This window comes from Macadamia integrifolia, chromosome 2 (assembly GCF_013358625.1).
Source record: "Macadamia integrifolia cultivar HAES 741 chromosome 2, SCU_Mint_v3, whole genome shotgun sequence".
NCBI lineage: Eukaryota > Viridiplantae > Streptophyta > Magnoliopsida > Proteales > Proteaceae > Macadamia > Macadamia integrifolia.
The window spans coordinates 3,235,519-3,258,789 of NC_056558.1; the positions used below are offsets into that span (position 1 = coordinate 3,235,519).

At 36.4% G+C, this 23,271-nt stretch overlaps 2 protein-coding genes across 2 annotated transcripts; one reads left to right on the forward strand and one right to left on the reverse strand.

The window, feature by feature from the left end:
• The first annotated feature begins 4,595 nt into the window (after positions 1-4,595).
• On the forward strand, positions 4,596-13,421 carry LOC122072165. The gene is made up of 7 exons (XM_042636734.1): positions 4,596-5,004; positions 7,826-7,855; positions 10,575-10,673; positions 10,919-11,075; positions 11,541-11,853; positions 11,947-12,001; positions 13,009-13,421. The coding sequence occupies exons 1-7, from the start codon at positions 4,882-4,884 to the stop codon at positions 13,078-13,080; spliced, it is 849 nt and encodes a 282-aa protein (XP_042492668.1). The 5' UTR covers positions 4,596-4,881; the 3' UTR covers positions 13,081-13,421.
• A 1,482-nt stretch (positions 13,422-14,903) lies between these two features.
• Positions 14,904-16,082, reverse strand: LOC122060238. The gene has a single exon (XM_042623435.1). It carries the CDS (start codon positions 15,976-15,978, stop codon positions 15,406-15,408), a length of 573 nt encoding a protein of 190 aa, XP_042479369.1. The 5' UTR covers positions 15,979-16,082; the 3' UTR covers positions 14,904-15,405.
• Positions 16,083-23,271: the final 7,189 nt, after the last annotated feature.

Consider the following 23,271-nt stretch of genomic DNA (forward strand, 5'->3'; position numbering starts at 1 on the left):
GAAATCAAAATTACATTGTCCACTAAATGATTGTTCTTTTTTTAAATCTCAATCATTTAGTAAATGATTTTGATTTTATAGTTTTTTACTGATGTTGATTTCATGAATTTAAACGGTTTTGATAGTGGTTTATTTCATATGATTTCTATACGATTAGTAACTGATTTGCTAATTTATTCCCATGATTACTAAAATTTACTTTTATTGATAAACACTTCAATCTTATATCAAATTAAATAAGATATTAAACAAGTAAAGATTTAACTACATAACTACATAATATGAATAAATTATTGAATAAACTATTCGACAGCATCTATGGTCCCTTAATTCTTCCCTAAATTAAACCATTATGTTTTGTTGAAACAATCAAATATTTAATCGTTATACGGGTTAATCAGATTGGTTTTGAAGGTTCGATTTTCACAATGTCAATTCAGTAACGGGTTAAATGGTTAAAACCGACTTACCTATTTAACTAATCGGTCTTAACCTTGAAACCATAACCGAACCATTTACTAGACGATTTTGCAGTTTCGGTGTAAACAGCTCAGTTTGTTTTCAATAAATGGTTTCGATTTCAAATTCACATCCTTAATATGATATGCCCTAGGGGTGTCTATCATTCGTTTGGATCACTTTTAGTCGGGTTGAACTGATTTTGGTCCGATATTAAACCAAATTAAAATCAAATCATTAAATTAAAATTTTTTATTTCGATTGGTTCAATTTCAGTTTGCCCTTGGGGTTGAGTTAGCGAGTTCTTTATAATGATTTCCAGATTTTATTTGGTTTTACCAATTTCAGATTGATTTCTGGTTTCGATTGCTGAGGTCTGATTTTTCTATTGGTTTCATAAAAGGCTAAAGTGAAATCAAACCGTTAAGGATTTGTTTCAGTTCCGTCCGGTTTCTCAGTCGGGTACAAAACTTACACTCCGTATTCTACCTAATGTGGGTCTCATTTTTATGATTCAATTCTCTACACTACCATTGTTGTGACTTGTAGATTTCTCCTTATACCGACATTGTGGGGTGTTCCCTCTCTAAAGTGTCGTATGGTTTAGACTAACGGTTAATTATTGATAGAATTGCTTAACCAAGTAAGAGGACATTGGTCATGGGAGTTGTTTTTCTTTTTATTTGATACTATAGCTCTTTTTGAACATTTTGAATCAGTTTCAATTGTAAATCAATGTAGACAATTAATTTTGGTACCCATGATTGAGCTCCCTCTCTAGTTGCGTAGCGAACGCTAGCGTCTCCCTGTTTCTATCTCTCTCCCCCCTTTTATGAAATAACACATTTATCCCCTATTATAAGAAAAGAGAGATCGACTTAAGAAGAAACTAACATACACAATATAGCTCATTATCAAAAAAAAAAAAAAAAAAAAGCATGCACAATATAGCCTGTGGTCCTAGGGCTCTAAGGAGTGCGGATCAGGTTCACGAACGTCCTTGATTCGTGGATTTAGAATCAATTTCTCTCTCCTCATTTAATAGATTATAAATCCATAGACCAGGTACGTCATGTTCTCGTACGTCAACCTGATCCATTGAGGGCTCCAAAAGCATTGTTTCTTTCATAAATTAAAATCATAGATTTGAAATCTATTTGTTTCAAATTATATTTATTTAATTTTAATTTGGTCAGAAGTTATAATGTCCCCTTGCACGACTGAGTTTAGAATTGAATTTATTTTTTCCCCATGGTACACCAAGTTCTAATATAAGTTAGGGTGATGTGGCGGTTTTGACAAATTTTTTTTTTTGTTTAGAAGAAAAGAAAATTTATCAACTACTAAAATAAGTGTCCATCAAGATATTAGGATCCCTAATTAATGTTTTCAAGTTCATAGCCGTGTGGGCTAAGGCTTTGACCAAGAAAACTAGGTCATTGTTGCTTTTGTAATAAAACTTCGGTTTAAACAAAACATTTGCAGTTTCCAAGAAAAGTGGTATTGCGTTCCATGGTCATAAATTTGTGTTGTTAGCAGACATGAGATTCTCCAACTCCCTTGCATTACTCCAGATTTCGGCCATCTCCAAACCTGTTTCCCTAGCTTGGTTCATCCCATATAGTAGGCTCCTTGCTATCTCCTCAAGATGCTTGCATGTCATCATATAATTAGCATAAAGTAAGATACACTTCCCTTCAGTTATAAGCGAAACAGCCTAACCAGAAATGTTTTTAGTGTTATCAATGGTCCCTATGCAAATTAGAATTTTTTTATTGGAACAAAGGAGTGTTAATGTCTGCGTTGGTGTAGGGTTATGTATGATCACCTGTTGCTCATCAGAGTGTATGGGGATGCATTAGAGATCTAATACTCTATCTGTTGTAGTATGATATACGGATTGGGTTTAGCATGTCCAAAGGAGATTTGGTTCCTGTGTTTCCAAATGTAGTAACACATAATAATAAAAACACTGAAAAAGAAATCCAATTAATTTGGAGGGATGGTATTAGAGTTAAAAAAAAAACATGATTAAGTTTGAAAATGAAAAACCATTTAATAGTTTTAAGCCCCAATTGACCAACAGCCCATATCCTTTATGAGAACTCACAAGAGAGGAAGGCATGCCAAGTATTCTCATGTTGGTTGTGGCACAAACTGCAAATAGGGTCAATATCCACCCACTTTTTTAGAATGTCTTCAGTGGGGATTCCTTCATGTGCTATTCTCCAAAATAAAAGTTTAAATTTGGGGTGGATTTTGAGCTTCCATAGATAGCTCCACCAATGCGAACATGGAGTGATGCATGAATCGGCCATGCACCTCCTTTATCCTGTCTTTGATTTGTACTATCTAATTGATAGAACTCCAAAACATTATTTTGCCTCCTGGCCAATTCCACTTTGACAAGTAGATGGAAGACCTTGGCTGGCTATTTGTACATCAAATTTAGGGTCACTTTGACAAGTTACGAGGATCCAAAAATAGGGATCCTGATCCTCTCTAACACGGGAAGGGTGCAGTGAATATTCCATACAATTGGGAGTATTTATGTCCCGCAACTTAAGAGGTTCCTAGCCATGGAATGCTCACAGCCATAGTTAGCAAATTCGGATTCGGGAATTATTCGGGCGAAGAATTATTCGGAATAATTCGGTTGATTAATTTAAGGATTCGGTCAAAAAAGCTTATTGGGTTTTTTTTTTTAATTATTTTTTATTATTTTTTTTGTTTTTTTATTTTCTTTTTTGGTTTTTTTTTTTTAAATACTATTTAAGTGGACCGAATAATTCGGATTCGGTCCGAATTATTCGCGTTTTATATTCACTTTTGAAAAATTCTCGAATTTTACCGAATTTTATTTTTAATTCGGATTCGGTCCGAATTTTTGATAAAATTCAGAAAAATTGTCAAGGCTATCTTCTCTAATGGCACCATGTCTTGCGCAAAAAGTATCTGGATGCCAAAAATAATGGAATTGTCAAGGCTATCTTCTCTAATGGCCATAGAAATAACTTTTGTTCCAAACAATAAAACCTACGTGTGGATATTTATTTCTGGAGTGTGACTTCTATGCTCTCTCTCTCTCTCTCCCCCCCCCCCCCCTATATAAAATTGAACTCCTTGCCATGGTTCTAGAAAATGAAATGGAGTAGAACGATCAGTATCGACTGGATCAGAATGGTATCAGCTTTGATAGATCCTCAATCCTAACCTTTTCGATCCCATTCCATATGTATGGCTCAAGGGTAAAAGCACAATTTAAAAAAAAAAATTTTTGACTCTTTTAAAGAAAACAAGGGTAGATCTGTATGACAATGTTCAAAAGAAACACTTCTTGTGTTTTTTTGGAATAAAAGATTTATGTGATATCTGGCTGTTTGCCTGTTTCTGCATTTTTTTTTTTTTTGCCGGATTGAACTAGTTGAAAAAAGAAAAAAAGAAAAACACATTTGTTAATCATATACAAATTTTTAACAAAAATAAACCCAACTCTCAATCTTGATTCTCTTTACCACCAACACCACCACCATCACCATCACCACCATTGTCACCATAGAATAAAGATAGATTTATGTTTAATTTTCATTTCATAGGCGTTTCTATTCTTTTTTAGTGACAAATATATTTTTTTAACATTCTGGAATATATTTTCTTTTTAAATAACATTGATGAATGCTAAATTTGTTGAAAATCTTTGCTTCTTCTTTCTAACGTCACTCTCTAATAGGTCGATTCTTACCAATTGCGGTCCAATTTATATTGAAATCAATGGAGGCCGATCCCATATTAGAATCCGGGTTCTTAAACCTTGCAAGGACCGACACGATGTAGTGTTATTTCCTTTTTTGGGTAGAAGTCACAAATCGAATTGACTTCTATTGATTACTAGAAGAATCCAATTGTCCATCTTCAGCCATCTCGTGGGAACGACTTTTTCTGATACATTCATAATGGACCTATTCCAAGTCGGACTGAAGTGCCATATTTTCTCTTAGAAAGAAACCCAGCCAATGTTTGTTAAGAAAAAGCCCAGACCCATGTTTGATTTTGGGTTGGGCCGTAAGGTTACGTGCACTCTTCCACTATTCATGCTTCATGGAGAGAGTGAGACCCACGCTTCAGCCTGAAGGGTGAGGTGGGGGAGAGAGAGAGAGAGAGAGAGAGAATCACGCTTCAGCCTTCAGGGGAAGGTAGGGGAAGAGAGAGAGAGAGAGAGTTAATGGCTATTTTTGAAAGCTAATATATCCCCACAAACCAGAATCCCTTGTTGCGGAAAACGAGCATAGGCGCAAAATCCGTGGAAGAAAGAGAAATAGAGGGGAAATGCATCTCTTTTTATCCCTCTGATTTCGAACTCTCCGTTCTTTAATCTTGTTTTGTTCTATTTGATTAGTTTTTTGGAGGGATTTTGAAGGAGATATGCAAGCGCACAGATGGAGAAACATCTTGGCTCTAAGGAATTCCTTTTCGCAGACTTGTTATTCCGCTTCATTTCATTCCACTCCTGCGTCTCTCGAGAAGTGGAAGAATAAATGGAACTGGGTGAGTTTTCTAAGATCATTTTCATTCTGGGTTTCCTTCCCCCAATTTGCTTTCTTAATCTTTTAATCCAAATTCGTGTTTTTAACCTTTTAGTTGCCCAATTTCTCGGCTATTTTGCGTTGGATTCAGGTTATTCTTTCATGTATTATTTTCTAAAGTGTTTGAGAATACCATTACGATGTCACTAGAGCAGTTTAACTAGGTGATTTGCTGCTGGAAAATTAAGAAAATTGTAAATTTGAAAATTTTGGGATTTCAAGCCATTCTGTGTCCAATTAATGGCCGCCGAGCCTTTTCTTCCGGATTGTATTTTGTTGAATAAAATTTAGTTCCCTTTTCTGAAGCCTGAAGCATATGTTCTTAGCATCTCTTGTGCCAAGTTCAGTACCTGATAGGCCTTTTGAGTGTCATATCATATCCGTCAAAAAATTTGTTTGCTTCTCCGTCACGCAGCGTTATGGGCTTGTTCAAGAATAGCATCTGTTTGAAACAATATTGTACTTGTCCATCCAACAAAGAGTTCCTCCAACATATTCTCTTCCTCTCAATCTGGTCTTAGAATTCTAAATCTAAGGTTACATTGAATTCCCATCAGTATATAGGAATTATTACTAACCTCTGTGAGTCCTCGTTCAGTGCTTTAATTGAACACTTCCATCTAAAAACTCATATCAAAGTCACTGAATTCCAATTGTAGCTACAACTTCTTACAAACTGACCAGGAAATGGGACCTGATTTTCTCAACAAATACTCCCACATCCCCCACACCCCCCACACCCCCCCACCACCCAAAAAAAAAAAAAACACTCAAACGTATCATTGGTGATATGGTTTGCAAGCCTCTAAACTTGCACAGTATAAGCATCTGGATTCACATTATCAAAGCAACTGAAAGAACCAAAAAAATAGATGGTACAAGCTTGTTACAAGAAAGTTCACCGAATGACTTTATACACCAATTCCATAAAATCCTTGCCTTTGAATTCTCCAGCAGAGATTTGACATCTCTGACATTCCTATTCATCTCCCTCCCTTCTCATTTAATGTAAGATGTCAATTGTTTCACCTTCCTTGCAAACCTAATGATTCCAATGCGCCAAGCACTTTATATTTTTAGCATCTAGATTATAGGTCTTGCTATACATGGAAGTTTAATATTGATGGCATGTACAAGACTCTTCAGTGATGACCGATCTGGGTTGGCACAGGACAACTTTGTGCGTCTTTGCAGAGAAGTGCAGATTATTTTAAATGGTTAGATATCTCTTTGGTTCATCTTTGTATTGGGTTTCCTCATCAACAAACTTTTCCCCATAAGTTGCTTAGTCGAAACTAGTCTTTGTTAATTTTGTCCAGTTTCCTGAGCAACCAAGGGTCTTTTCAAGTTTCTTGATTGCTGATGGGAATCTAGGGGACCTAAGGGATTAGGGTTTAGAATCCTAATGACATTTCCTGGATCTCAAAGGGTAGGCATCTGAAATCAGAACTGATCTTTGACAGTAACAGATGATCAGAAATGGCATCTCTCAGATTTAGGAATTCAGAAAATAAGAAAACATATTTGAGACCTGATTTAGAAACTTTCTGAAATAGAAACAGATTCAAGAATAAAAACTATCCCAAGAGGGTAGCTCAGTTGGCAAAGACTAACTCCTCACAATAAAGAGGTCACAAGTTCAACTCTCCTTGAGGCCTATATATCATATAAAAAAAAACTGAACGGAAATCAGTACGAGAAATGGAAAGTAGTTGCAAAATTAGATACCAATGGCAGAATTAGAAACTTAGCCTAGCATGCCTAGGAGCTAGGTTCAGAAATAGAAACTTGTAGTAGATGGTAAGAGATGGACAGAATTTGTATTCGATGAAAATAGAAGCATAAGCTTTTCAGCAACCAGAACCAGAAATCAGTGTAGCAAATCAATTTCTGGAAATTGAAGTTTTAAAGTCAAACGGTAACTAGACTCTCATAAATCAATGACATCTTCAGGTCTGAAACAATTCAACCGCAGGGTACAAGGAGTGCAAAAAAACTGATCTCAGTTTTTTCAGAAGAAGAGGAAGAAAGGAAAATATAAAAGAAAGAATATGTTAGGCCTCTCACCTAATTGTAAAGAAGGAATCCCACCAACTCCACCCTTGGCTTTCCACCAAGGTTTCCTTACTGCATCCCACAGTGGAGCAGTTTTGAATTCCACAAAACCATGCCCGGTCTCTCATAGAACTCACAAGCTTAAGGCTAAATTATTTCTCAAATCAATGGTAGTGGGTATGATCCTCTACTCTTTATTTCTAACTTCATGGAAACAAGAAAAACAGGAAACCCTATGTCTGATAGGAAGAATTCCTTACAACTTAAGTCTTCTTCAAAATAGAAAACTAACTACTTAATGCATATAGGACTTAAATCCCTAATATTTGGGCTTATAAAATGGGCCCATTACAATAGTTAGCCCATGGCCCATACAACCAATTGGGCACTCCAATTAAGGCTAATAATCCATTCTTGGTCCAGTTTGATGGTCTGGTTTGCTGCTGGCCTTCTTGTTCTTTTGAACTACATCAACATAAGCACTATGTAAGCTCTTTCATTTCTTGTTTATCACTTCATGTATAGCATCAATTACTGTCTATGCCTTGTAACTGTCAGAGTTATCATCTGGGTTTGTATTTCAATGATTGGATGTCTGCATCTGAATCTTGTTCAGCTATTGCTGTTTTCACATTTTTCATAGTATAACATATGTTTACATATTAACTGACACTCTTGGATAGTCCTCATGTTTTTATGTGAATAAAAAGTTAGAAATGTGTTTGCAGGCTGAAGGAAGAGGACAGCAACCATCTAAGGTATGTACTGGATCCCTTAAGATTGCTTGTTGTAGTAAGTGCATAGCAACTCGAATTCATTGTATGAGAGATTGATCTAATTAGGCTGCGTTTGGTAGTCATTCAGTTCCAGAAATGACGTTTCGTGTCAAAAACAGAATTTTCAGTTTCTGTGTCAAAATGCCGTTTTAAAACAAAAATTTTGTTTGGTGAACCTGTTTCAGGAATGATTACCCTAGTTCACTTTTTATGTGTTTGGAACGAAACCGAAATGACGGAACAAGGTTTCGTCGTTCCATCATTTTGCATTTCTAGCATTTTTTTCCCTCTTCGTTCCAAAAAAAAAAAAACGAAATGCACCAAGTTGACACCAAAAGTTTTATTCCGTTTTTTTGTTCCCATAGAAACATTTTTCTGGCTGACTGCCAAACATAGCCTTAATATTCCATCATGGAAACTTATCGGAACAAAAAAATTTCTGGATGACTACCAACCGCAGCCTTAATATTCCATCATGGGAACTAACTTTATCTGTTTGTTATGATTGTCTTCTTGGCCTAGTTTTTCCTTTTTCCTTCCAAAAGAAGAGGGACAGCGTATTTTTTTACATTGGCATAACTCATTGATCACCATTTCATCTATAAGACACATAGCCTATGGCCTCAAATAATTCATAATCAAACTGCACTGCATCCCTTCAAACAGACGAGACAGTGAAACCCAGGGTGCCAATTCACACTTCATCCTACTTTTGACTTGGTGATGTGTAGATACCTTTCTGTCAAAATTCTGTTATTACTCTGCTTCTACATACTCCCACCTATTCCTAGAAGGATTGGAGTAGTGTATCAACTTGAACCTGTCTTGTAGAGGTGAGCTAATCCAAGCATATGGCAACTCTTGCATCCACTTTGCATGACCTACTTCATCCAGATCTCTTCCTTTCTTCTGGAAACCATTTCCAAGAACTAGTGTCTTCTGGTCTTTTGGTTGTATTTGATGGTTTGTTTCTGCCGTTGAAGCCTACTCATTCTAGTTTTCAAGCTGCAGAAATTTTATCTCTCTAATCATAGCGGAGGCTCGATCAGTTTTATCCATTTTGTCGAATGGAACCCAATTCATCAAAGATCGGAAAAGATCAATTCCCCGATGTGAAAGTGAAATACCAAACCAAATTCAAAGATATGTTGATATTTCAACCACTAAAACCTCATTTGTGGAGCAAGAACACTTGTTCACGCTGTGATTCAACCAATACTAAATTCTGAGAAATTACTAATTAATTTCAGAAATAAGTAAGGATTTTGAACTTTGAAGGACAAAGCGAAAGGGAAATTAGCAGTTGGACTCAGTATCCAATAGAGATTTTGAATTTTGTAGGACAAAGAAAACAATTTTGTACCATGATAATTTCGCTGGTTTGAAGGTTAGGGTTACGGTGGCTGAAGGTGCTTTAACGGTTGGAGCCATTTGTTATAAGCATCTGGAGATTGAATTGGGAAGAAGCTCCTAACAATGGAATAAAAGATTTGCTAAATTTGGGACAGCTGCATTTTCTACCCTCCCAAGTTTGGTAGACATTCAATCCTCTTAACTTTGGAAAGGTAAGAGTAAAGTCCCAATGTTTAGACACCTTTTCAGTTTGCTGACTAATTTCTCTCCCATTAAACCTCCCCCCACCCCCCATCAAAAAAAAAAAAAAAAAAAAAGGATGGGATTCACGAGGATTTAATGTCCACCAAATTTGTTGGAGAGATTGAAGCAAACATGTGGACAGCAGTATGGCACTCTCTTCCTCTTCGCTTGGGACGCCATACCTATTTTATGATCATATTGAGAGGGCAAAGAGGCAAGTTGGTTGAAGATGCATTCGATAGATTCCTTTTTGCCTAAAAGGATCAGAGTTAGAAACTGAGACATGTGTCAATGATTCGATGACTTTGGTCATGATTTCTCGGTTGTAAAGATATTATATTTAAGATTTGTTTCAACAGTATAAACGATTGCAAGCTGTACAAGAATATTAAACTACATAGGACTCTAGTGAGCTGACATGGAGAAGATGTGTGCCCTTAAGCCTCTTCAACCACCATTATCTCTCTCACTCCCTAGGTGAATGACACCCGAGCTATCCAGAGAGACGTTGCACCTTCACAGTGCCGGAGCAGGTTTTACTGTCATTATCTTTGTTCACCATTAAGGAGAAGGATGTCCTCCGTCTGTTTCCTCCATCTCTGTTGTACAAAGCTAAAACGGGAGCTTGGAGAGGTCCCAAGCCTCCATGGAAACTATAAAACTAAACCTGTCTAGATGGTAGATAAGTATGGTTACAACCGCTCTTGCAACCAAATTGGTTACAAGCAGATTTAGCCTGATAACAATAGTAAGTGAATATTCATGCTGATGCATATTCAATGTTGATACTGTTTCTTGCTCTGGTTGAGTTTATTTTTCTTACCCTTTTGCTGGTTGATATAGTGCTGAAAGAAAGAGATGTCACTGAGGTTTATGATTTTATTTTATAGGAGCTTAAAACCTGATTCAACCAATCGGTAATTGCCCGTTATAAGTGGGAGGGTGTAAATTTTCTTTTCTAATCCATATTTATCTTTCTCTTCCACATTGAATACCAGAATCTTCTTTCACCTTTTATCTAATTCCATCTGCTCATGCCTAAACCCATATCTCAGCTAGTGGTTCTGATTTTTCAAGAGTCTGACAATACAAATGCTGAATGCAGAATTATGTCAGGTATGCAACACGTCAAAAGCGTGCAGATACTAAGAGAGCACTGAAAGATCTTCTCTACAAGAGTGGGTCTTCCAAATTGTCATTTGAGGTAAACCTTTACGAGGACCTCTTTTGAAATCTGGCAGATTTAATGACCCAAAACTCCCACCTGCAAAATTCTTGAAACAGGGGTTCTCTATTTGTTCATACCTTTCCTCACATACTTGGATCTTTGTTTTTTCTTTTCTTTTTCTTTTTCTTTTTCTTCTTCTTCCTCTTTTCTTTTCTTTTCTTTTCTTTTCTTTTTCTATTTTTAGTTATTAGCTGTGCTTTAAATCTAGGGTTTTCCTCCAGGATGAATCCCCAACATGGGGAACCACCAAATCAAGCGGTTGGGAGACTGAAGAAATAGATGACTCACGTGGTAATGGCAGACAGTCCGAATCAAAGAATTCTTCTGCAAAATCTAATTCTCGCCGTTCAGGTGCTGGAAAGGGCAATAGAAACAAGCGTGAGTTTCCTTCCATCAGATTTATACTCACCATCAGGTTTGGATTAACACTTAGTTTTTTCCAATGGAAAGGTATAACATTACATCTAGACGTCTGAGAGAGAGAGTAGAAGCCTTACCCTCCAAGAAAATATCAATTAGAAGCCAACATTGCAGATAATCCTTTAAAAATAGATTATTTAGGCCGTAAAATAAAAGGCCAAGCGACATGATCTCAGTTTTGGATCACCATTTATCTTCTGTACTTGGAAGGTTGAATAATTAAGGGAAATTATTGATGGTATGATATATCATAGCTTGCCACTTCTATTGGTTAGGCAGTCTCAAGGTTATATGGCTTATAAGCATTTTGACACTGTTCTGGTTACAGAACAACTTCGATTGGTGTACAAGAAAAGTGAAAAATTGTAGACTTTGTTCTATTTCAGCTTCGGATTAATTCATGTTACACTTTACTCTTTGCAGGTAAACTGAGAAGGGACAGCTTCTTTGATGAGTTAAATGAGCATCCAGAGACAGTTTTTCAGGCAACATTTGGGAATAGATGTTTTACTTGGTCTTTTAGGTCATGGGAAGAATCCCATTTCCGGAGTAGTTCAACAACAGGATTTGAGTGGAGAGACCATTCAAACAGGACAAACAATAGGAGGGAAGAATGGGAGACTACTAGTGAAAGTGATGATGATAACGAGTCTTGTGTTGTTGGTTCATATGCTGATAGAACAATACTTGGGCTGCCACCTGCAGGCCCTTTAAAGATTGAAGATGTCAAAAGCGCGTAAGTTTGTTAATTTCTTTAGGTGGCACAAACTCATCCTCAAAAATGAAAATCAGCTTTGATGGATTTTTTTTTTTTTTTTTTTCTTTGCAGCTTCCATGCTTCAGCTTTAAAGTGGCATCCTGATAAGCATCAAGGCCCTTTGCAGGTCAGGTTTTATGCCTCCGCTGCTGATTGCAATTCAGTAATATTTAGTGAGGCCTTGTGAGATTCTGAAGCCTTAATGTGGTATAGGAAATAGATAGCTCTTATCCTCCTGTCCGCGCTATCTAATTGATGGAAAGAAACAGTTTGTTTTTTAAATAGTAATTAACCTCAGCCAGAAGAGTATCGCCAACCTTATAAGCCGTACTCAGCTAATTGGTTGAGTTTTAATACAACAACAACTCAAGCCGTACTCAGCTAATTGGTTGAGTTTTAATACAACAACAACTCAAGCCTTATCCCCTATCTCCTCTATTTGACGTCATACTTGATACAAGGCTTGAGTTATGCATGTCTTTCCTCACTTATCCTAAGGTCATTTTAGGTCTGCCCCTAGTTCTTTTAGATCTTTCAATCTAAATCAAATCACTCCTTCGTACTGGAGCACATCCAAAGGCCTCTGAATTGCTTGAGTTTTAATACCTTTTGATATTATGGACATAGGTTGACCAGTTAGTTAAAGATCATGTGATTGGTTTCATTTTGGGGCCACCAAGATGGTTTTGGAGTGGGGCTTCTATTTTATGGTAAGGAGCTCACTGTGTCATGCAATGGGTTCACTAGATTCTCATGTGATTTTCCCTCCGGCAAGATAACATAGTTTCTGAAATTATTAGAGCAGGGTCAGTAGAATTCAGTCCTTGTTGGACTATGTTTTCCAATGGGTTTTCCCCCTTTCCTATTGGGTGCTTGGTTAAAAGTAATATCTGAACGAAAGCAAGAGTTGGGTCAGGTAAGGTTCGCTAATGCATGGCACAGGGAAGGCTGCATGTTGTCATTGGATGTAGAGGATAGACCAAGTTCATATCTCGAAGAACCCATTAACATAGGAATCAGAATTGTAAACCTACTTAAATGCCCCTTATGTGTGATTCTTACTTTTTTTTTCTCATGATTCATAAATAGAACACGTCCCTAACAATGCTTGCTTTGATGTGTTTGAAGAAACAGGCAAAAGCGGAAGAAAAATTCAAACTTTGTCTTGATGCATACAAGTCCTTGTGCAATGCACTTGCAGCTTAAGTGGTGAGACCAACTCCTCGCTAGGTTACCCTTACGGCTGATCTTTGCTGAGAAAGGACCAACTCACAATTAGGTTTCCTTCACAATGGAGCTTCTTTGCTGAGAAGAAGTGAATAATTCTTTTTTCTCTTTTCTTATTTTCCCTCATAAATTATTTCCATTCTCTTTGGATTGTAGCCAGGCCTTATTTATTTATCCTGCAAGCCCTTCTGTTCTGGGCTTAATATTGGTAGGCACTAACCGGTGCAACCCCAAGCTTAATCAAAATTTAGATTATTGTTGTACAAGAAATCCAAGCCTTCAGGTCTTTTAACAGTGAAATAAATATGTTGGTTATGTTACTGGAATCTCTGCATAAAAAGCAAAACATATATCCAGGATTTTAGGAATCAGTATTGGATTGGCCGGCATTGGCCATGACTGATATGGAGTGGCAGTTTTGTTTTGTTTTGTTTTTTTGTTTTGTTTTGTTTTGTTTAGTTTTGTTTTGTTTTTTTTGTTTTGTTTTGTTTTTTTTTGTTTTTTTTTGTTTTTTTTTGTATCTGATACTGTGAACTAAATCCATGGTTGGAGCCTTTTAGTAGGAGCTGCTTTTGTATTGTTAGAGATGTGGGACTTTACTGTACAGGTAGGTGACCATCCAATTCCCAGTTGTGCATGTCATAAATGGTAGAGATAGTAGCACTCCATCAGTAGATGCATTGAGACCCTCTTTCATTCAGGAATGTAAGGAGAGGTGGGTAGATTTGCAGAACCAACTGTTTCATGGGTAGCTGGTAATGTTAATTGAGTAATAATGAAGGCCAATGTGCTTCCTACTGACCTCTTAAAGATGTTATATAACAGAACTGAATGACCTATGAGGCTATCACCTAAGATTGATTGATTGATTGCTTGACCCTGTCGAGGTAAGATTTATCAGATTAATGGATTGACTGTTGGATGGTAAACTCACTACCCCTTTCCCAAAAGGGAAAAGTAAACAACATTAAAAGGAAAGATGACAAGGAACAAGGGAGGCACCTTTCTCCTACTTCAGTATGGGCCCTGCCAACTGATCGATAATAGATTGTGGAAAATTTTTGCTCATTTCCGTCCGATGGTTCATGGCTAGGGTTAAAAAACATGGAATTGGCATCTGGATTCTGGACTGGTTTGATCAATTTCAATCCGGATCAGGTCTGAATTCATGCAGGATTGGTGAGGAATCAGTAAGAATCAACCTAAATATGCCCTAACTGTAGTTTTTGGAAGGGGATGGTCGAGAGCCAATTGCAATCGAGAATATGGATTCTACAAAATGAATCAAGTTTTTCTTCGGGCCAAGCCACGATGAAGAGAGAACATCTTGATCTATGGGATCTCACATTTCAGTTGAACTCAAGAAAGATATTTTGGAGAATTAATGATATGATTCATTGCTCTTAGGAGCCCAATCATAGCACTTCTTCAGTCCTCACTCTACTAAAAGACTCCCTCCCGATGATTTTATAAGGTGAAATTCATGTTGTGTCCAAAGATAGTGAAAAAATATAAAACTTGGCCATGAGTTATAAAGACTTGTCTGAGTTTAAAAATGACCCTACTATTGGGTTCGAGTCGGTCCAAGCTATATGTTTTTGCCTTGATCATATGGAACTTGCCAACTGTTTTTTATTGAACTATATATTCTTCATATGTCATAAGTTTGTTCTACAACTAAACAAAATTTGCCTTAATCATATTATTTTTGTTCTTAGTCTTCAATATTAGTTCTTTTTCTTCACACATATGAAGCACCCATAGCCTAAATTGCTCCGAATGCATTAGGCGGAGGAGAAATATGTTAAAAACCTTATTGTCTAACTATGAATAAAAAATGATAGATAATAGTTATGGTAAAAATAAAAAGAGGGGGAAGACAAATAATTGCTTCCTTCCAAGAAATCAGGCATTTAAAAAAGCTCAACGGTCAATCTAATCTCTAATCTCAAAACTCAAAACTCAAAACTCAAAACTCAAAACTAAAAACTAAAAACTATTCTTCAACAATCAGGAGTCAGGAGGACCAAGCAGTTTACTTCTCTCGAGATTCTAACCTCACAGTGCCCACATCGCCATTTCTATCTATTGACACGAAAACGTATGGAACATCAGTAATTAGCCGTTACCCACTTTACAGATCCCACTTGACCGCTCCCACCCGTCACCACCACCACCACCGCCGCCGCCGCCGCCGCAGGCAGGCTAGCCACCACTACCATGACCTCAAATCATGAGCCAGAAACTAGTCCATCTAGAACTATTACAGAACCCATTAAGTAGCAGACGGAGAAATTTGTGGGTCTAGAAACAGAGGAGGACAACAGAGGAAGAAACCATGAAAGCGTAGATAAGGATCAAGAAGCCAAAGTGCAAAGCCCAGTTCCTCTTGAACTTAGCGAAATAACTCTCCGGTGGTTCCTGGTAGTGTATCTCCAACTCGTACGCGTCCTCTCCAAGGCCCATTTCTCCGGCGGCAGCTCCGGCCTCTGCTCCTGCCCTAATCTTGAGATGCCTGAGGCGTTCGGTGGCTAGGGCTAGCGTCAGCTTATGGCAACGCCTCTGGTATTTGAAGCCATTGATACAGCGGAGAGTTTGAGCTACGGAGACGTAGAAGATTAGGTGGCTCAGGGAGAGGAGTCCGATGGGGACCCAACAATGCCGGCATTGTAGCCTGGGAGACTGGACTTGGGCACCCAAAAGCAGAGCCAGGAAGAGAAAGAAAAGCTGGAAGAGCCTCCAAAGCTCCTTCTTTTGCTGATCCACAGCCCTTTTCTTCTCAAGGGTTTTCTCGAAATGGAGCTGTATGACGGTGTTTAGGGCTTGTATTGCTGTCTCTTTCGTGACCATTGAGTGCTGCTCATAGTCTTCCGCCATGATCGTTGGCCCTCTTGGACCCAATTCTACTCTCTCTCTCTCTCTCTCTCTCTCAAGCCCTCTGGGGAATAAGAACAGATAGGCTATGGCCTATTAGCGATGTTGTGGTTGGCTGTTAGCTTTGGTAGTGGTTTTGTCTTGGCCCCCTTTGTTTAAAATTTAGATTTGTAATAAAGATCCTTTTGGTTCTTGGGCCTACGCCTGCAATAAAGACAAAGGCTTGGGGTCCAAAAAATAGCTTAGAAGGCTCTTTGCTCTACAAGTATGTTCCCAAAAAAAGGGTTTTTCCTTTCACTGGAAAAAAAAAAAATTCAGGGGAAAAGTCTTGCAATAAGTTTTTTTTTTTTTACATATATGTATAAACTTATTCACACATGGAGAAACATGTCTTACATCATGATAGATTAGGCATGGTTTGTATTAGAGGTCTCAACCGGTTTGTTTGGGTAAGATTTAATTAGTTCCCATCATCCCATCAATTTAAGGTATCACATCGTTTTTGTTAGGGATGTAAGTTTGGTTTTTATGGATTGATCCGTTCTGACTCGCCCTAACCTTGAACAAGTTTTGGTTAAGATTTTTGACCCCATGAGTGGGTTAGAATTGAAAAAATATTAACTTGGGTTAGGGTTGGGTCAGGCATGTGTTGAGGCCTAGGCCTAGCCCATTTTTTATTTTAAACTTGATTTTATAATATAATTTAGGACTGTCATCCTATCCTTTTGTTCAAATAATAAGATCTAAGTCGTTGATTCTATGGTCAAGTGTGCAAAACATCTGTTGTGTTGTGCTTCATAATTTTAATTGTGTATTGATCTCTTTCTTTTTTTTTTTTTTTCCATAGGATACAAACTCCAAAAATAGGGTTAGCCAGACCCAATAAATCAAGGCCAATTAGGGCTAGGTTGGGTTGGCATAAGCCCTATAGGGGGTGGGGTTGGGATTTTAAGAAACCTGACCTAACCCCTACACTGTTTCACCCCTAGTTTTTGCCTATTTGGGTATAGGGCCTTGTAGTTTAGGGCATAGACATGTATCTGTTACCGGTCCATAATTGAGCTATAACTGGTTGGTTATCAATAGGTCATAGTATTTGACCAATCTTGGTCAAGTGACCATCGGGACACTAACTTACATTGGAAACGCCTGATTATTAATCAGTCAGTCATTTAGCCTTGACACATTTGGTAATCAATCGAACCAATCTCAGGTTTCAATTGATCAGTTTAGATTGAATCTACTAATGTGGGCCAACTTTTAACACCCTAGTTTGAACTAAATTTATGGCAATTTCAAAGCCAACTTCAATCATGTACCCTTCTATTACTTAAGAGGAGATTTTTTGAGGGTCTATTTTGGAGCAAGAAATAAGTATTGAAGGGCACCTTCTGGGTAATATTAGGTATTAAAATCTTGGATGGAGATTCTTTATGCTTATGATGAAGAGGGAATCTCCACTTCTAAGGATATCGAACCCTTTGGTTCAGCATAGGAAAGAGTAGTGGGTGTATGTGTGTAGGAGTAGATGACCATTTATCCTACTAGCACCCACCAGGCTAGTCATTGGCGAACGGTGGTTAGTAGGCTCTACCCATATGTACGAAATCATTTTATAGTTCATCTTTGGTGCCTCCCCTATGCCGCTCCCTCATATATAGAAATCCTCTGCAAAATAAAATAAAAAAATACATCTCAACTTCTACTCTTGAAAGAAACTTGTCTTCTATGATCACTCACCAAGCTGAGGTCAAGATTCATTTGCTTCTAATACATGAGAACTTCAATTCACTGTCAACCTCATTAATGGGTTTGGCATTAATTTTGGCTTCCAAGAAGGAGAAGCACTACCAATTTTACCGATGGCCATAACAAACAGAAAAGCCTCTGCATTTGCCTGCATTGCAGCATAGACGTTATATATAAATTCCCTCTTACCAAAGAGTTGCAATTCATGAACACATGCAGGATTTACTGCTCAATGCATGAAGCCATGAACAGTGGTTAGGTGAGGGTGCGAGCTCTGCATGGAATGTAACGGTTAGTTCATGTACGGTTTTGTGATGATATGTGTTTTTTTTTCTTCTCCAAATACTTCTATAGACACTCTTAAAAGAAAAAAAAATACAAAAATTATACTTTTTTCTTGATTTGAGAATTTCTCTTTATGCTTGACATTTCCATGATCCAAGAAATCTTGTGTTTTTATACTTTTTTCTTTTCTTGTCTACCAAACGCTGCCTTGATTAACAAATACATTTAATAGTAGCATGAAAAGACATATACAGAAGAAAAAACAGAAGGATGTCTTCATGAAACCATACATGAAGCCTTTACATATAGACTACTCATTTTCTATACCCACCCTGGAGTCCTGAACCGGGCCTGTGGTGAGTTTTGACCAACAAGCCCAGTAAAAAGTTGGGCCCATCCAATTTAATATAATGGTAGTGGTGGGCTAACTGGTAACCTTATCAGTCCAAAGTTAAAAAAAAAAAAAAAAAAAACCAACTTCGGGTTTGTTTCAGCGGGGCCCATCACAAAGTTCTAGAAATTGCCTCTCTTTACATTGGCATCTCTCTTTATATTGGCATGCATCCTTATATATGTTATATTTAATAACCCTTTTAAAATTTCAATCACTATTATGCATTCTCCCATTATCTAAAATTTTAAACTTTTATTCTGCCACATGGCAAACTCTATAAAGATTAAAATTTTACATATAAATAGAAATTTGGGTCTCATTCAATCTATCACATGGTTCTTATATATTTATAAATTCTGAAGCATAATTTAGCTCTTTTAGCAGAAATGTGCCCAATTGTTTGTGGACAAACACCCCTCCTAGTGCTTGCATTTTAAAATGTGTCTGCATATTAAAATAGAGAGAGAAATAGTGTATGGGCCATCAGGTCATCTCAGGTTGTCTCAACTAATATATTTTCAACGCCTCTACTTAGTATCTGTACAATAATATATATATATAAAACAAAGATAAGAGATCAACCTGTCTTGCTCTCCAATAAGTAAACTTTAAAACTATAAAAAAAAAATTTAAAAGAAAATTAAAGACTGATTAATAATAGGAAGCAACTCTTTTCAGCATAATTATTGATTAGACTCAATAATTTAAGTGAGGAATCAAATCTTATCAATATCGAAAATAAGTATAAAACAAATTAAACTATCATGGGCTCTAGTTAGGTCAAAACTCTAGAATAGCATAATTTTCAAATAAGCTCAACTCTTAAGCAAGATAAATATATATATATATATATATATATTTTTTTTATACTTCATGATCTCGTAAGCTAAACGTAAATAAATAGGTTTACGAATAGAAGTTTCTTACAATATTTAAGAATTAGGGACAACTGCTTAGTAAGTGGTCAAGCATAATTCGGTTTGGAAAAAAGAAAAAATCGATTTCTCGTCGAATGGGAAGACATAAAATTATTTTGGACAAATATTCATGTTTTTGGTGCATTTCTTAATTAACCTTCAAGTCAATAAATACCGTGTATGCATCATCTAATCATAAGTTAATTTTCAGTTAAATATTTATTACCCGTATAACAATCTAAGTAATGCTTTAAACTATCATTTCCAAGGAATATATGCAGTACAAGAATCCTTGGGAAAAATGAAGGGGCAAACAGTATGAAATAGACCCCCATGAAGTGATAATTTTTTTGTTTTTTAACAAATTCTTTCATTCATATATTCCACATCCTTTCACCATATTCTTCAATAGCTTTTTATTGCACCAGGTTGGATGAAGATGATCCACCTTCATTATTTGGGGGTGAGACTTTTTGGACACTCAAGCATAGTTTTGGATTTCGTAAAATAGAAGGAGAAATTATGACTTTTCGACTTATAGGGAATCTTTTCCTGTGGGTGAAGAAAAACTCTCTTTTAATATATATATATATATATATATATATATATTTTTTGATAAGGTCTCTTTTAATATATGGGGGGTGGGATTTGGCTATTGCATAATTGGGAGCCTCAAAGCTGCCTACTTACCTTCTATGTGGTAGTGTCCATTGGCATCCTAATGTTGTGATCATATCAGTTTGTCAATATAGAACTATGGTTGATTTTCAATCTAGTCAGACATACCTATGTCTTAAGAGAATACTTAGAAAATATTATTTGAAACAATCAAATATATATAAAAACAAGGAGTTTTGACAAAACAAAAGAGATAAAAAATCGATATATGATAAGCCAAACGATTAGGTTAGATCACCAAATTTGACATTTGGACTATCCCAGGCAAATATCACCTATGTAATATTTGGATTATAAAGATCGACACCTTTGGCTTGGGTCCCTACTTCGGTTTGCATCTTCCCTATCTTGCTTTAATTCCTCGACTCCTAGGGACAAATATAAGATCAATCAAAAGTTGGATTTGACACGCATTCTCCAAAAAAAAAAATAATAATAATAAAGAAGGATCTAGAACACATACTAAAGCAAGAAAATAGAAAACAAAAATCAGCGATTAGAATACATAATAATCCCAAGTTCATTCCAATTATACATGTCAAAGACAGCCTTAAAAGTCAAACTCTACTGGGTCAAGGGTAGGCAAATTGGCCATCCAAAGTTATTTGAGTTTTGGGGTTTATTGAGAGTAAAAACACTTCACAAAATCTTACAAAGACTATTCGGTCAGGTATATCTGCCCTTGTCGCATAAAACTACAAAATAAATTAGTTAGCCTGTCAATGTAACATTGATACAATCATATAAAGTGGTTACTCTCCTCAACATAACCAATCCACAAGGGTTCTCCTCAACATTTTAATGGGGTTTCTTTAACTTTTACCAACTGGGTTTTAATGACTTGACTGTAAAAAGTAACAACTGCTTAGTGTAATTTATGAGTTATGATGCGCAAAAAATTCGTATTCACTAAAAGGTCTGACTGTTATTTACTTCCTCTCCTTATATATCAGGAAAAAAAAAATGACTGTAACAATGATCAAATACTCGAAAAATTTTGCTACAAGATGAGGTTCTTGTGGTAAAACAGAAAGAATGGTCAAAAGAATAGAAACTTGTGTGTTTGAAACTTTGAATATTTTAATCATCTCCTCTACCCTTCAAGTCAAACAAGTATTCTAACTTATTAAGGTGTGGAACAAGGAAAGCTCAACAAAGCTCTCCCAATTCCCAAGTGGACCACACAACCCTTATCTTATGGACTCATCAAAGCTAGTTAAATTGGCCATTAGAGCATGGAAGTGTTGTATATTGTTCTTCTCTTTCCTCCAATATTCCTATAGCAGAAAAAATAGACTTGCTTTGGAACAGGCTCTGGTAGGGCCAAAATACTTGAGAAATGAAAAGCTCCATTTAAAAAAAAAAAGGAAATGGTGGGCCATTTTCATTTGCTCCAAATATGGTGTTAAGTATAGGTATTATACTGTGTGACTTGTTCCAGCCTTGATGATTTGACTGAGCTTATCATTAATTAAGCTTTCTTTTTATTAAAAAATAAATAAAAAAATCCAAATCCTGCAAAGTAATAAAAACTGGTCAACATTTTCATAGCCCACTTCTTCCCAACTTTTTCTCCATTAGAGCGAGGCCAATGTCCCTTTCCTGCATGGCTTACCATGCCAACCTCATAGCCATGATTTTTTCAGTCCACCCTTGAAATTTTTAACGTATTATAGACTTATTATTCATGGCATGCAGGAAACTGGGAATAATAATTGTCAAAGATGATTAAAATAAAATTCTAAGTCTTAGATCTCTAGAAGGATTTGGTAGAAATTAATTTTCTTCCATTTTCTAGAAATTTAAGGGTGATCTCATCCATTTCCCTTTATATTTGCTTTGAGATTGAACATTTTCCCAAGAATATTATCATCCTTAAACAGTTGTATTAGAAGACCCTCCTCTTTGTTTCTCTTCCACACTTCTACCCTAACTGAAATTAATTTATCATTGGAAGTTGATGGATTTACAGACCAAACCGATCACTGGAGAACTGGTTGTGGGGTTCATCACTTCATCTTAATTTAAAAGTGCTTTCAACCACATTAAAGAAGAGTCTCAACAACTCAATCCTTACTACTACTCCTAGACTCACTGGCTTGTATTTTATTTATTTATATCAGTATATCCCACAATTTAAGGACATTGCCTGATTTATTCCCTTATTTAGCCAAATATATTAATGACTATCATGGCTTTCCCCTCATGAAATATTTTCTTTTTTCTTGTTTCTTTTTAAAGAATTCACGATGAAAGATTTTGACAAGACTTATAGATTATAGAACTGATCAACTTGATAGTTATTCCCTTTTTTATATTGGATAAATAAAGAGATCTGAAGGATTATATTATTCCTATAAATATACTTTGTAGCTTATACTAAACCAAGTTATGAATACCAATCAGAACCACCAATGTAGCTAGAGTGGGAAACAATAGACCCACCACCTCAACAATAAAATGGCAAACAATTTGAAAGGTGCAGTCACCACCATTGACAGTCCTCATCCTATTCATGAAGGAATACATTCAATAAATCAAACCCACTTGAGAAACTATTGGGTCCCTAATACTGCTAATCAGATGAGTCAGCAGGTGCCCCTTTTGTGAAAGAAGCCCAAAGACATCATCTCATGTCTTGTACTCTTGTTCCATTAGTGGTCTTTCCAAACATATCTGAATGGTTTCAAACATAGAAGTACCAGCATTTGGTTCCCTCACTCACTCACATTCAACTATTCAATGGGATCTAGGCATTCATCTTTGTAACAATTGAAGGACTAATGGAGATCAGATTCCTCTAAGAGGATTACAGGGGGAAAAAAAACTCAGAAATGGTATAAGAAAACAAAATTTAGTCGCAAAGACCAATCGATCGTGATGAAACTTAGTTAAGTCTGGTTTAGTAGAGGATTAAGTAAAAGACTTCCACTAAACAAGTGGTGGAGTTCGGTGAATCAATGGTTTAATTGGGATTTTTTTTTTTTTTATTTGAGACACTATCCTTTCAACTTTTGGATGTATAATTAACAATCAGGAGGGTATTAAGTAAAGTTATAAATCTCAAACACTGTGGCCCATTTTGATGGTGATGATGAACAAGCCATGCATGATCACTATGCACTAAATAGTAGATGGGGAATGAAACAGTAATGCCCACCGAACCCCATCCTTTTCTTATCATGTTATGACAACCTTAGATAACAGTAACAAATCAAGGGTTATATTTAGGAGAATGATCTCTGCATATAGGACATTTTTTTTTTGGTTAAA

Coding starts and splice junctions, on each gene's coding strand:
- LOC122060238 (XM_042623435.1), bottom strand. CDS start 15,978: ATGGCGGAAGACTATGAGCAGCACTCAATGGTCACGAAAGAGACAGCA.
- LOC122072165 (XM_042636734.1), top strand. CDS start 4,882: ATGCAAGCGCACAGATGGAGAAACATCTTGGCTCTAAGGAATTCCTTT. Junction 11,076..11,540: donor AAAGGGCAATAGAAACAAGC/GTGAGTTTCCTT, acceptor TACTCTTTGCAG/GTAAACTGAGAAGGGACAGC. Junction 12,002..13,008: donor AGCATCAAGGCCCTTTGCAG/GTCAGGTTTTAT, acceptor TTGAAGAAACAG/GCAAAAGCGGAAGAAAAATT.